Source organism: Oncorhynchus kisutch, linkage group LG6 (assembly GCF_002021735.2).
Source record: "Oncorhynchus kisutch isolate 150728-3 linkage group LG6, Okis_V2, whole genome shotgun sequence".
NCBI classification, from domain to species: Eukaryota; Metazoa; Chordata; class Actinopteri; order Salmoniformes; family Salmonidae; genus Oncorhynchus; species Oncorhynchus kisutch.
In genome coordinates, this window is record NC_034179.2 from 33,669,899 (window position 1) to 33,684,805 (window position 14,907).

General features: G+C 41.3%; 1 protein-coding gene across 8 annotated transcripts in view; it reads right to left on the reverse strand.

Moving 5' to 3' along the window:
• Positions 1-14,907, reverse strand: part of auts2a (activator of transcription and developmental regulator AUTS2 a) — a 489,911-nt gene that overhangs the window by 380,681 nt on the left and 94,323 nt on the right. For all 8 annotated transcript variants that reach the window (XM_031826630.1, XM_031826633.1, XM_031826635.1 and 5 more), the window contains one exon: positions 4,644-4,919. In XM_031826630.1, the coding sequence (XP_031682490.1) occupies positions 4,644-4,919 (276 nt within the window). The remainder of the gene's footprint in view (positions 1-4,643; positions 4,920-14,907) is intronic.

Consider the following 14,907-nt stretch of genomic DNA (forward strand, 5'->3'; position numbering starts at 1 on the left):
AACGTGAATGAGGCCCGGTAAGCCTTTAGAGAGATCTTCTAACAGGTCGCAAACCTTCATTCACCACTCCGGCACAGAAAAGTGAAACAAAAAGTAACTCGACCTCCTTGACTGACAACATCAAGACCCTGATGAGTCTGCTGCTCGGCTAAAAATGATGAAAACAAAGGCTGAAAATGACTGGGAAGAGTTCCGATGTCTCAGAAACAACGTAACTGCTGAAGTATGGAAGGAAAGGAAAAACTACTGTACTACTCAGCTGCTCTACAAAAATCCAAGGCAGACAACTGTGAAATGTGGAAAATAATCAACTATTTCACTGGCAAAGTCATAAGAATATGCCAAGTACAAAGAAGTTCTAGACATGATATATCAGACCTTCTAGAAATGACAGAAGAGTTTCATGCATACTTTGCATCTTGTGCATCCAAGCTTGCTAATGAAATACAGGCTCCCTCAAAAGACCCACTTCCATATGTTTCAGAAACAGAGCATGTTTTTGAGCTATCGCTAATTGATGAAGTAACCGTCCTAAATGAACTTCTGAAGATGAAGCAGCAGAAAGCCACAGAGCCAGACAATATTCCACCTAGGCTTGTAAAGGACTCTGCCACAGTGATAGTGGGTCCACTGACTCATATCCTCAATCTGCCAATCTCAACTGGGGAGATACCATGTCAATGAAAAACGTATATAACACCAATCTACAAGTCAGGGGATAGATCAGTTGTGGCCAACTACCGTCCAATGTTGGTAGTTGGCTGATGCACACACAGGTTGCCAACTATTTCTCAATCAACAGCCTATTTACATCCTATTAAAGCGGCTTTAGGAAAATACACAGCACACCTACAGCAGTTCAAAAGGTCGTGGAGGACATCAAGTCAGCTTGTAATAGCCAGGAGGTCACAGCAGTACTCTTCTTGGACCTGAAGAAAGCTTTTGACTCTGTTCACCACCACACACTCCTGGGGAAACTTTGCAAAACTAGGCTTTGACAGCACTGCAATCAAGTGGTTCTCATCATAATTGCAGAGTACACTGTCAGCCCAGGTACCTGTGGTGAATGGAGTATCACAAGGGAGTGTGCTTGGGCCATTGCTATTACCTTCCATCAGTGCTGGAGAAATGCTGCATATATATATATATATATATATATATATATATATATGCAGATGACGCAGGCCTGTACTACTCAGTAAATATTCACCAGTGAGCGTGAGGAAGCAGTGTCAAACGACATCAAACGGCAGCCGCTTGGTTTGCTGACGCTTGGTTTGCTGACAACAAGCTCTCCCTACACCCTCAGAAGACCAAGGCAATGCTGTTTGGCAACCCACAAAAGCTGAGACACACTGGCAAACGTATCACAACAACAGATTGGCAAAACACTTATGAACGAGTAAACGCCATAAAGTAGCTGGGGATGACGTTGGACCAACACCTACACCGAACTGAACATGCCAGCCAGGTCACATGGAAACTGCTGTTTGGGCTTGGCGGTTTAGAAAGGGCAAGGGACTTCATCTCCAAGGACATCCTCCTGAACGATCTACCACACCATGATAACAACTCATCTGGACTACTTTGCCACAGTATGGCTTCCCACCCTACATCAGAGCAATAAGACACATCTTAAAGCATATTATCAACAGGGCTGCTCATATCAAGACCGAGCATTCCTGGAAACGAACCACTAACAGACAGGATCTATTACAACACCCTAACAACTGTTTCAAGGCGACACAGCACAAACTACCTGAATACATGTCAGACCTGTTCAGGTGGGAGTCTCCACCCATCCTCCGGGGGTGCATCAGAGCAGCAGCCAAAGCCTATGAACAATGGGACCTGCACCTACTGCCACAACCATCAGCGAAAAACATGGCCTTCCAAGGCAGTCTGCAGTTCTTTGCTCTGGAAAAAAACTGTTCTTACCCACACGACAGATAGCTAGTATGTCCAACTTCAAAATGTCTGTAAAAATATCTAGACAGCTAAATTACATTCCACTAGGCCTATAGCCTAATACAAAAAGAGTCAGAATGCAAACAAATTAAAAGCATGCAAGAGAGGCAAAATGACGAGTCACACTTCCTCCGGCTTCCCCATTTAAATCTCATCCTCTTCGTCCTTGTCTTCACCAAGTAGCGATGACCCTTCAGCACATAAAAAAGTGAAACATGAATGAAGGGAATTGTGTAGCTATTGTGTAGTTATCAATCGGCTTTTCACTCTAACATTTGAGAAAACATGTAACAATTTCCTATCTGATAGTCCATAAACTAAATAATGTGATAATGTACAGTATGCCTGTAAGTAGCAAAGTCACAAAACCAGCTAGACCTGAATGATTTAGTTACCAAGCTGACTACCAAGCTGAGCTTTCAAAAGTAATTATCTAGATAGCTATCATCATAAGGGTTAGGCTTCAACAGCCAGCAGACTGTCAGCTACTATTTTTAGGAATCATATGACATATCACAGATAAACCTGCACTTAATGAGATATCTAGCTATGCAGTTATCTAGCTAGCTAATAATTATAGCTATTGGGATTATAGCTAGCTAACATTAGCTACATTTTACATTTAAAATAACAATCCTGCAGCTGCCCTCTCTGGCTGGCTAGCTTGCTACATATCAAATCACAAGCCAGTTCATTTTAGCTCAGAATAATGCCTAATGACAAAAGCTCTTCAAATTGTCAATATTAGCATTTTATGTTCTACAGCTATCAAAGACATTAACATTAACATAAAAAAGGCAAGACAAGAGCTAAATCCAGTAGGCTAGATAACCAGCTAGCTAGGTACATTGCATCGTTTTGGCAGACTATCTACTCGGCTTGTTTTTTCACAGACTCATCTTATCAATCGGAAAATATACTCTAAAATGTAAATATTATAGCTAATCTCCAACATATAAACAAACTCTATACAGATTCTTACCTTATTGTTGTTTTCCTGATGTCAATATCAAGGTTGTGAGAAACATTTCAGGTCCAGTGGAGGTGTGACGCCTCCTGGTGGCCACGTTCATTTTCAGTCCCTGCGCTAAAACTCACAATTTGCTCAATACTGCCAATGATGCATGAGGCACCAGTCATTTCTATGGTAATTCAAGATGGCGCTACCCATACCTCTAATAAATGTTGTTCAAGATCAATATCCTAAAAATAGAGATGTTTCTATGTTCAATGCACATTTACTATTTGTGGATTGAAAACATCTCTTTGCTTAGCTTTACTTATTAAAGTGTTTCCATTCCTCTTTAAGAGCTGAGGAAGAACCATTTAAGAAACATAACTTTATTTTAGTGTGTGGTGCCATGTCTCCCCTGAGCCCCATGCTCTAACAGCATCTCTTGTCCCCCTAATAAGTGGCTGCTCCCAGAGCTGTGGGGAGGGTCCTTCAGCTCTGGCCCTAAACACCACTTTGTGCTGCTCTCACTTGTCACAGTGGTTGTTGTCATAGCACCCCTGACTAACACACACACACCCGAGCCAATAACACCCATCTGTGTGTGTACAGTATGTAATCACTTCCCTGTGTTTCATTCTGGGTTCATTAAAGCCAGGGGGAGTATAGCTCACATGATTAACAGCCTCCTGAAGACTGACCTCTCTCCTGCTGGGATGACACAGACTGATGACAACCTTTGCTCTCCTACCTTCACACACACAGCTTGTGTTTTGTGCAGCATGTGTGTGGGTGCTTTGCGTAGCATGTGTGTGTAGATGGACAGTGGGTGGTGCTGTAACTGATAGCTCTTGCTGGCAGAAAGACACCCCAGTGTCAGTGTGCCATAAATAGTCATTAGTGCAACACAATGCCCTGTGCGCGCGCACACACATACACAGACACTATTCTCCTCCCCACAGACACACACACACACACTACACCACAGCTAACAATAGCACCAGTGACTAATCTCTTATTGGTCCAGCAGGTTTTAAAGCCCATTATAGATAATAACACCATTCATCAATAGACAGCCGAGCAGCTGTACTATAGAACACCAGTCGTCTGGCTGTGAGGAGGGGGTAAAGTCAGTTCAGTGTATCTCTATATGGATAAGGCAATCTTGCTCCTCACAAATCTCTAGCCTTAATACTGCGTAATTACAGATGTTTTCAAAGGACAGACCTTAATGTAACATTAATTAACTCAACTCTGGGATCAGAAATGAAGCCAAGGAGACCCTCTAATGTTCAGTCACAATTAGATTCGAGTTTCTCCTAATTCAGTTGGAATGGAATTTTTATTGATTTATTTTTTACAAAGCTGCTATCTTTACACCTTGCAGCCTATTATATTTTATCTGTATGAATTCAATCCCTTCTTCAACCTTATCAAACACGTTGTCTGATAATTCAACCTGATCTTATGACCAAAAGCAAATTGTGAACACACACATCAACATTTCCTCTCCCACATTCAAGTGGATCAAACTACACATCTAGCATTGTAGTGAGCAGACAAAACCCACTATGCCAACTTGAGACCACTCACGCTAGCCTGGTCCCAATTCCGTAAGACAGTACAAACTGATCTGGGACCAGGCTACCCAAAACGCTGCTTGAGGAGAAAATAAATTGAGTGGAGGAGACAGTGTATAAACTGTAATAAACCGTGTACAGACCGGCCTGTGTTTCTTCTGCAAGCTGTTCTTGTTCTTCTTCTTGCCGTAGGTGTGAAGAGCCAGGCGTGGGATGTTGTTCTCCTGGTCAGAGTGCTGGTGATGGTTGCTATGGTTGTTGTGGTTGTTAAGGTGGTTGTTGAGGGCCTTGTGGGTATCCAGGCTGAATCCATTAGGGACTTTAGGGGGCTTCTTCTTGCACAGGGGGGGCCCCGCCTGATTCTCCTCATGGTTCTCCTGGTTCTCCATGCGCTCCTGGGACTTCAGGGACAGGTCCTTCTGGAGAGGGAGAGGTGAGATGACAATTCAGTTACACTGAAACAAAGTAGACAACTTCTCATGTGACAACTCTGTGACAATAAGACAAAGTGCTTCACTTAAGCAAAGTATCTTCTGTAAAGGGAGAAGAGAGAGAAGAAAAGAGAGGAGCTGAAAACTCTGACAGTGTAAAAGTAATTCAGGGTCATGTCCTTCTGGAGAATGGGAATGGAGAATGGAAATATCTACTTTTTTGATCTGCACTGCAGGGGAGAGGTGAAAACTCTGTTACACTGAAACAAATGAAGTACGTCTGATTAGCTTGTCGCTGGAGCGTACTAAAAGCAATTACATTAATTCAAATATATTCATAATCCTGACTAAATAAGCCCCTACACCTGAGAAAGAGAGCTCATTATGATGAAAATCAAAGCTAGGCTTAAAGATGGATAACATTGACAAATGCCATTTGAGAAGTACGCTTACTAGCTACTCCAATGAGCAGTACCGAGAGAGACTGTTCTTCTCCCCTACTGAGGCCCCCGTGGGTAGTTCAGCACTAACAACGCGTTACGTTTAGACATATTGTCACCAGACCATCTCTAGGTACAGTAGATGATAGCACCACACTATCTGTCTGAGATTAACCACACATCTATTAGAGCATGGCTGCCAATGAAGGCATTGAGCGTTGGAAACAGAGCCACCAGCACACACCCACATCGACAAAAACACACACACATAAACAAACTAGTATAGCAATGAAATACTTAAATTGAAGTTCTGTCAACACTCCCACATCCCCTGGTAAAATAGTGGGCACTTTGTGGGCACCTACACTACACTCCGTAACAGATGGAAAAAACAAACCATTACACAAGCCCCCACATCTCCTGTATTGTGTGCTATTTTCCAACCAGATGGGGTTGTACAGTTTGACTGGGGGATTAATAACACAACTCATCTGCCACAGCGAGGCTGCGTACTGTACTGGAGCCATCAAGGCTAAAGTTATGGAACAAATAATTTATCTGTAAGGGGACTCATTTTGTTCCAGGCCTGTAGTAGTAGCAGCAGGCCAAAGAGCCACTTGTGTAATACAGTCCAATAAAGACTGAGTGGGGCAGCCATGATGACACTTTAGTGTGGAGATTTAGTCGCAGAGCCAATAGTGTACTGCCAAGGGAAAGTGGGAAACTGCCATGGCTACCCTAATGATGTGTCAATGCCCTGTGAAACGCAGATCTTTGACAACGTGCTTGGAGGAGTGGGAGTCCACATTATTACCCCTTAACAGACCTGATAGGAGTATTTGTGTGGACATATGGATTGGTTAAATGGGAGAGGAGTGATAATTAGGAGGTATGTCCCTATTCAAGTCAAGAGGGGAGTGAGCGACGCTCTCCAATTCTGGATCATTCTGCCACTGCCTCTTCCACAACCTTGCAGTCTCTCTCCCCCTCTACCTACCCCCTTTCGCTCTCTTTTCATCTTTTCCTATTCCATCCCTAGGTTGTTTTTCTGAGCACAGCCTTGCCCGTCACCATCCCAGGGTGCCTCTGTCTGTCTAGAGCTGCAGAAGACTACAGGGTTTGGAGGGAGTTCAGTAGGATGCGTGTTACACAGCAAGATTACGACCAAAACCATAAAGAATAAGGATATTTGTGCTCCAGTACATCGCAGTCCACCTTCTTGTTTGACATATTGGGTGACAGTATTGACATAGTGGGTGACGTTCGGTAGACCCTGAGACACACAATCTTAATTAGGTCACTAACTTAAGTTTTGTTAGACTGGTTTATGGAATGAGTTTGGCTGTGGATGTGTTCCGTGTGATGCTTGGATGATGAAGTTCGCATTTATCTTTACAATTAAAGGTCAAATTGAGGAATGATGTTTAAGACGTTTATTTTCCATCAGTGCAAAAACATATGTAGATGCTGTTCAGACAACAATGCTGTTTATAAGCGTTTGTTGGGACATACGTTCTGTTGCTACTGTTCCAATCACTTATTTGAGATCGTACGCTGCAGGGACCACTCAACAATGATCACAAAGACGTCATCGTACGCGTCAAAGGGTTAAAGATTCTGCAATCAGAGGATCAGAAAGCTGCAGCAAGAAAGCATCAGACAAATCTGCCCCAGCGATTTTTTTTATATCAATCTTCTGCAAGGCGTCTTGCAAATCACAAGAAGAAAGTTGTTGAAATGAAAACCAAGATTCACTAGAAGTTGACGGAACTTCCATCAAGCCATCTAGAGGCTGGGAGAGAGGCAGGCATCCGACTGGCTGACAAGGGTCAATTAAACCACCATTTATTTCAAATAAAAGCCTGTTGAGATAAAATGCTGATTTAAAAGCATCACTTATCTCATATTTCTCAGTAATGATGCCAGAGTCTGACACAACTTGCTAAGGCAGGGAAGAAGAGGAATTTCCACGCTTCAGTGCATTAACTGTTTTGCAAAATGTAGATGGATTACCAGCAGAGTCTAAGATAACTACTTTCTAGTTAGATATAGTTCTTTCCCGATAGAGGAAGGGCATCTATTTCTCAATTGCAAAAGTGGCAATCAGCTACAGTCTCTCGAGCCTTGGCCCAGGCATGATTTCTCATCATAACAAGATCTGAAAGTTCTATAGAGAACCAAGTATTTGTTCTATGTGTTGTTTAAGGGAGTGTATTTGTCTGACAGAGAGAGAAAATAGATGAGAACAATTCTAGAACAAATTAATGGTCAGGCATGCAGCTGAGAGGAAAAGTCAGAGTACAGTGCCTTCAGAAAGTATTCACACCCCTTGACTTTTTCCAAATGTTGTTGTGTTACAGCCTGAATTTTACATTGATTAAATTGAGACTGTTAGTCACTGGCCTACACACAATACTTCATAATGTGAAAGTGGAATTATGTTTTTAGAATTTTTTTCTAAATTAATTTAAAAAGAAAAGCTGAAATTGAGTCAATAAGTATTCAATCCCTTTGTTATGGCAAGCCTAAATAAGTTCAGGTGTAGCAAGTCATCTAACAGCGAGTCACATAATAAGTTGCATGGACTCTGTGTACAATAATAGTGTTTAACATGATTTTTTGAATGACTATTTCATGTCTGTACCCCACACATACAATTATCTGTATGGTCCCTCAGTCGAGCAGTGAACTTCAAACACAGATTCATCCACACATATCAGGGAGATTTTCCAACGCCTCGCAAAGAAGCGCACCTATTGGTAGATGGGTAAAAAATAAAAGGCCGACATTTAGTAGGCCTTTGAGCATGGTGAAGTTATTAATTACACTTTGGATGGTGTATCATTACACCCAGTCACTAAAAAGATACAGTCGTCCTTCCTAACTCAATTGCCAGAGAGGAAGGAAACCGCTCAGGGATTTCACCATGAGGCCAATGGTGTCTTTATGGATGTGATAGGAGAAAACTGAGGATGGATCAACAACATTGGAGTTACTCCACAATACTAACCTAATTGACAGAGTGAAAAGAAAGAAGCCTGTACAGAATACAAATCCCAAAACACGCATCCTGTTTGCAACAAGGCACTAAAGTAATACTGCACAATACTGCAATTTTGTAATACAAACTTATGTTTGGAGCAAATCCAATACAACATATTATGGAGTACCACTCTCCATATTTTCAAGCATAGTGGTGGCTGCATAATGTTATGGGTTGCTTATAATCATTAAGGACTGGGGAGTTTTTCAGGATAAAAAAAAGAATGGAATGGAGCTAAGCACAAACATGGTTCAGTCTGCTTTCCACCAGACACTGGGAGATGAATTCACCTTTCACCAGGACAATTACCTAAAGCCCAAATCTACACTTGAGTTGTTTACCAAGAAGACAGTGAATGTTCCTGAGCAGCCGAGTTACAGTTTTGACATAAATCTAACTGAAAATCTATGGCAAGACATGAAAATGGTTGTCTAGCAATGATCAACAACCAATTTTGAAAATAATATTGGGCAAATGTTGTACAATTCAGGTGTCGGAAGTTCTTAGAGACTTACCCAGAAATACTCTGTAATTACTGCCAAAGGTGTTTCTACAAAGTATTGACTCAGGGGTGAGAATACTTATGTCAATTAGATATTTCTATATTTAATTTTAAATACATTTGCAAACATTTCTAAAAACATGTTTAATTTTGGGGTATTGTGTGTAGAAGTGTGAAAAAAATATTTATTTCCCTTTTGAATTCAGGCGGTAACACAACAAAAAGTGCATTAAGTCAAGGGGTATGAATACCTTCTGAAGGCACTGTACATATGAAAAAAAGGTTGTGGGGAATTTTGGTTAAACATTTTCTTCATAATTATACGAGGATCAGTGCTCATCTGTTTGGTATCTCTCATACATGCAATAGGACAGTGATCACTGAGATCATTGGCAAAGACACCGCTGGACAAGTACTTGTGGGGGTTATTTTTCAGAATTAGGTCAAACAGTGAGGAGTTTGCTCGATTTCTTCCATCAATCCAAGATGATTTCACATATATAGTCACCCCTCCCCTTTTTCTGCCTGTCACACCTGAAGATGTTCTATTCAGCAATGTCCTTATCCGGGATCGAGCCATTTAGCCAAGTCTCTGGGAACCAAAATATCCGGGCTCATGTCATGCACCCAGATATCAAGAAGATCCATCTTTGACATCAACCTTCCAACATTGATATCTAACAGCCCTAGCCCTCTGTGATTTGAAAACAGCGGGGGTATCCATATTTATGGTATTTGAAATATAGGCCTAACTGTGTCAATTCCAATGACCGAGCTGCAGGATGATGAGGATAATGAGTTTGGTGGTTGGCTCTGATTCACTGAGCCAATATAACAAAGCTTCATTTTCGTCACAGGCAAACAAACAAATGCCGCATGCATCGACTAATCGTGTTCTCCTTTGTTTTCCACTCTCATCCAACACAAATAATGCAACATGACATGCATTGTCAGGGATGAAAGGAGTGACAAAATTACAAAGTTCTGAGGGGTTTGAGAAGGACCCATTGTGTTAGCGTGGTGTGGAGTTCTAAGCCCCTAAAAAAATCTGTTGATTCTGTTGTTAAAAACTAAAAATGGTAACACTTTATTTGACACCCAGCATCATAACATTATGGCAAGGTCATAACCATGTCATAATATATCATACCAGCTGACATAACTTGTCATAACACTGTCATGACATTTTGACCTGGTGTGACATATATTTTGGTATTTTATGGCTGGTTATGACATCTACATAAGAGTGTCAAAACCCACAAAACCACACAAGGCAAACCATTCCATTACACCATAGCCTACTTTCCTTCAGTATGTTAATGTTATATACTTTTTTTTTTTAATTCACCATATTAAATTATAATTGTAATTGCGCACACATTGATGTCAGACATGCAACTACCCCAATGCTCTGTTGCTGATGACTGGGATGAATGCAGGAGAAGATTTCAGGAGAAGGAAAAGACACCCTCTTTTTGACTGATATAAGGCCATGTACGTGATAGGCATGCCTTGCGTATATGATGATGGTCATAATGCTTCTTGACAGTGTCATAAAGTGTCTTTTCTAAGTCCAAGTAAAGTGACACAGGATGGTCATAATGCTTCTTGAGTGTCATAAAGTGTATTTTCTTAGTCCAAGTAAAGTGACACAGGATGGTCATAATGCTTCATGACAGTGTCATAAAGGGTATTTTCTACAAGTTATTTAAAATATGATGAAAAAACAACTGTGAAGAATACATAACAACAAAAACAACAACAAAGGATTTAAGAAACAAACTTTAAAACGAAACAAAACTTCTTAGCAGGGAAACATTTTTGTTTGAGTAAATGTCAGCTTTGACACTAATGTAGGTGTCATAACCAGCCATAAAACATCACATTGTCACAAGAGGTGTAAATATATTGGTCATGGCAGTGTTATGACCATATTATGACAGGTCATAACACATAATGGAAATGACAAGTTATGTCCTAGGTTATGACACTGGGTGTCAAGAAAAGTGCTACCAAAAAAGTAAGAAAAACACTATCTGCTATGCTTGTCTTTAAAACAATGGCTGTATGAATTCCAGGTTCCAGATCATATTCCAGGTTCCTTCACTCTGTGGTCCAACTCATCCATCTCAATTGGGTTGTGGTGTTGTGGTGTCTCTATTGTCGTGATGTGTGTTTTGTCATATATATATACTGTATATACGTACACAGTTGAGTTTGGAAGGTTACATACACCTTAGTCAAATACATTTAAACTCAGTTTTTCACAATGCTTGACATTTAGTCCTAGTAAAAATTCCCTGTCTTAGGTCAATTAGGATCACCATTTTATTTTAAGAATGTGAAATGTCAGAATAATAGTAGAGCGAATTATTTATTTCAGCTTTTATTTATTTCATCACAGTCCCAGTGGGTCAGAAGTTTACATACACTAAATTAGTATATGGTAGCATTGCCTTTCAATTGTTTAACTTGGGTCAAACGTTTCGAGTAGCCTTCCACAAGCTTCCCACAATAAGTTGGGTGAATTTTGGCCCATTCCTCCCGACAGAGCCTGAATTAGGTTTGTAGGTCTCCTTGCTCGCACACACTTTTTAAATTCTGCCCACACATTTTATATGGGATTGAGGTCAGGGCTTTGTGATGGCCAATCCAATACCTTGACTTTGTTGTCCTTAAGCCATTTTGCCACAACTTTGGAAATATGCTTTGGGTCATTGTTCATTTGGAAGACCCATTTGCGACCAAGCTTTAACTTCCTGATGACTTGAGATGTTGCTTCAATATGTCCACATAATTTTCCATCCTCATGATGCCATCTATTTTGTGAAGTGCACCAGTCCCTCCTGTAGCAAAGCACCCCCACAACATGATGCTGCCACCCCCGTTCTTCACGGTTGAGATGGTGTTCTTCGGCTTGCAAGCCTCCCCCTTTTTCCTCCAAACATAACGATGGTCATTATGGCCAAACAGTTCTATTTTTATTTCATCAGACTAGAGGACATTTCTCCAAAAAGTACGATCTTTGTCCCCGTGTTCAGTTGCAAACCGTAGTCTGGCTTTTTTTATGGCGGTTTTGGAGCAGTGGCTTCTTCCTTGCTGAGCGGCCATTCAGGTATAGGACTCGTTTTACTGTGGATATAGATACTTTTGTACCCGTTTCCTCCAGCATCTTCACAAGGTCCTTTGGTGTGGTTCTGGGATTGATTTGCACATTTCGCACCAAAGTACGTTCATCATTTTTTTGCCCCAGTCCCACAGGAGGCTTTTTGCCTTTTGGTAGGCAGGCATCATAAATAAGAATTTTTTCTTAACTGACTTGCCTAGTTAAAAAAATTAAATGATGAGGTTGTGCGAGAGCGTGATCAAAAGACAATTTTTCTCTCTCTCAGACAGCATTCATCAGCTTATTCAAACAGGCCTGTGAAGGGGATAGCGAGATGCAAATGGCAAGACTCAACTTGACAGAACACAATGAACTAGTTAAATCCGCTAGGCAGCTAGGCAGTTCATTTAGGCAGTTCATCTAGGCAGTTCATCTAGGCAGTTCATCTAGGCAGTTCATCTAGGCAGTTCATCTAGGCAATTCATCTAGGCAATTCATCTAGGAAATTCATCTAGGCAGTTCATCTAGGCAGTTCAATAGCGTAAGTGCTCTGTGTGTTTAAGCACTTTTTTTATAAGGCTGACTTACAGTGTTATTAATGGTGAGTTAAAACCAAATGACATCATGAGTTTGTGTGTGTGTGACCACCCAGACACAGTGGAAGCCTGCTTAATGGATCAGGCTCCACTCTGCTCTGACCTTGGAGCAGGGCCAGATTTCACTGCACCATACAACACACTAAGCCCACACATCTGCAACTGTGAACAGATATTGGAAAATGATGTAGCACATGAAAAAAGCAGAAGTTGCCTACTGTAAAATAATTCATGCTAACGGGGCTTAATAAGTATAATTACTTATGAGCAATGCTACTTGCAATGCATTGTTCTTTTGAGTTCAATTCATTTAGATCGTTCAGCATATTGTTATTAACCTATCTTGGAAAGGAATTGATCAAATCAGCAGACATACCTACAATTAGAGTACTATAAATAAAAGTCAACAAAATACACCAGCTCATTCACCATGTATCCATCTCTCTGTTGCCTAGAGAATCCAGGTGAAAGCTATGATCCCTTATTGATGTAACTTGTTAAAGCCACTTCAATCAATGTAGATGAAGAGCAAGAGAGAGGATGAAGAAGGATTTTTAAGCTTTGAGAAAATTGAGACATTGATTGCGGCTGGGTTTTTCACGCTCTACAGTTTCCTTTGTGTAGCAACAATGGTCCACCACCCAAAAGACATCCATCCAACTTGACACAAATGTGGGAAGCTTTGGAGTCAACATGGGTCATCATCCCTGTGGAACACTTTCGACACCTTGTAGAGTCCACACCCCGACAAATTGAAGCTGTTCTGAGGGAAAAAGGAGCGGGCGTGCAACTCAATATTAGGAAGGTGTCCTTAATGTTTTGTACTCTCAGTGTATATTCACCAGTTAAGGCTGCTGGAAGACGTTGGAAGCTGCTCCTCTATGGCCTATGTTACGTCAGGAATTCAAAGGCCTAATGTAAGCAATACTACAACTGCTTTTCCACAATGTGTCTGGAGGAAAATAAACTAGCAGCTCTGCTCAGTCATGTACTACACAGCATGTTAAATGTATGAGTGGAATAGCGGCGAGGCCGTCACAAAGGCAGACATAAAAGCGGTGATATTTCTACAAAGAGCACATCATTAGCAGTTTGAAAAGGTTGAGTAGGAGAATGCTGAATAACCATGACTCATTCATACCCAGAGACACGAGACAGACTGCCACAAAGCTGAGAGCGAGAGAACGATAGTGGAAAAGAGAGAGGGGAAAAAAGAGAGGAAAAAAAGAGGGGGTGGAGCGAGAGAAATAGAAAGAGAGTGAGAGATCGAGAGAAAGAGCGAGTGGGGGAGAAAAAGAGAGAGCGTACCCTAAGCTCTCCTTTACCTTCATAAATAAAGAAAGAGAAACATACTTGATAAGATCAACCACAGTTCGCCACTAAGTATCTTCATCCATAACTGTAGTGGACGGATGAAGACTGGTCCACTATGGTTATGGATGAAGACTGGTCCACTATGGTTATGGATGAAGACTGGTCCACTATGGTTATGGATGAAGACCGGTCCACTATGGTTATGGATGAAGACTGGTCCACTATGGTTATGGATGAAGACTGGTCCACTATGGTTATGGATGAAGACTGGTCCACTATGGTTATGGATGAAGACTGGTCCACTATGGTTATGGATGAAGACCGGTCCACTACGGTTATGGATGAAGACCGGTCCACTACGGTTATGGATGAAGACCGGTCCACTATGGTTATGGATGAAGACCGGTCCACTATGGTTATGGATGAAGACCGGTCCACTATGGTTATGGATGAAGACCGGTCCACTACGGTTATGGATGAAGACCGGTCCACTATGGTTATGGATGAAGACCGGTCCACCATGGTTATGGATGAAGACCGGTCCACTACGGTTATGGATGAAGACCGGTCCACTACGGTTATGGATGAAGACCGGTCCACTATGGTTATGGATGAAGACCGTATTGAAAATAAAAGAACCGTCATAACCATTAAAAAAAGTACAAGCTTAATAAATGTATATAATTTTTTACCAACAGCTGAATGAAGATGGGACGGCCAGCCATTTGTGCAGTTGAGTCCGTTTCTGCGGTAACATGGACTCTTTACAACGTGATTAAACTTTGTTTCTCCTTGCTGAAAGAAGAAACTCAAGTCTATCGTTGCCTAGGCAATGCCCCCCAATGCAGCAGTAGCATAGACATAGAATGAATAGAACAAGCTTGGAACCTCTAACCCTGCAATTTGACTGGTAAACTCATGGGTACACTTGCAATGGCTGCCTGGTATTGTGATGCAATATTTTTCATGGTACTG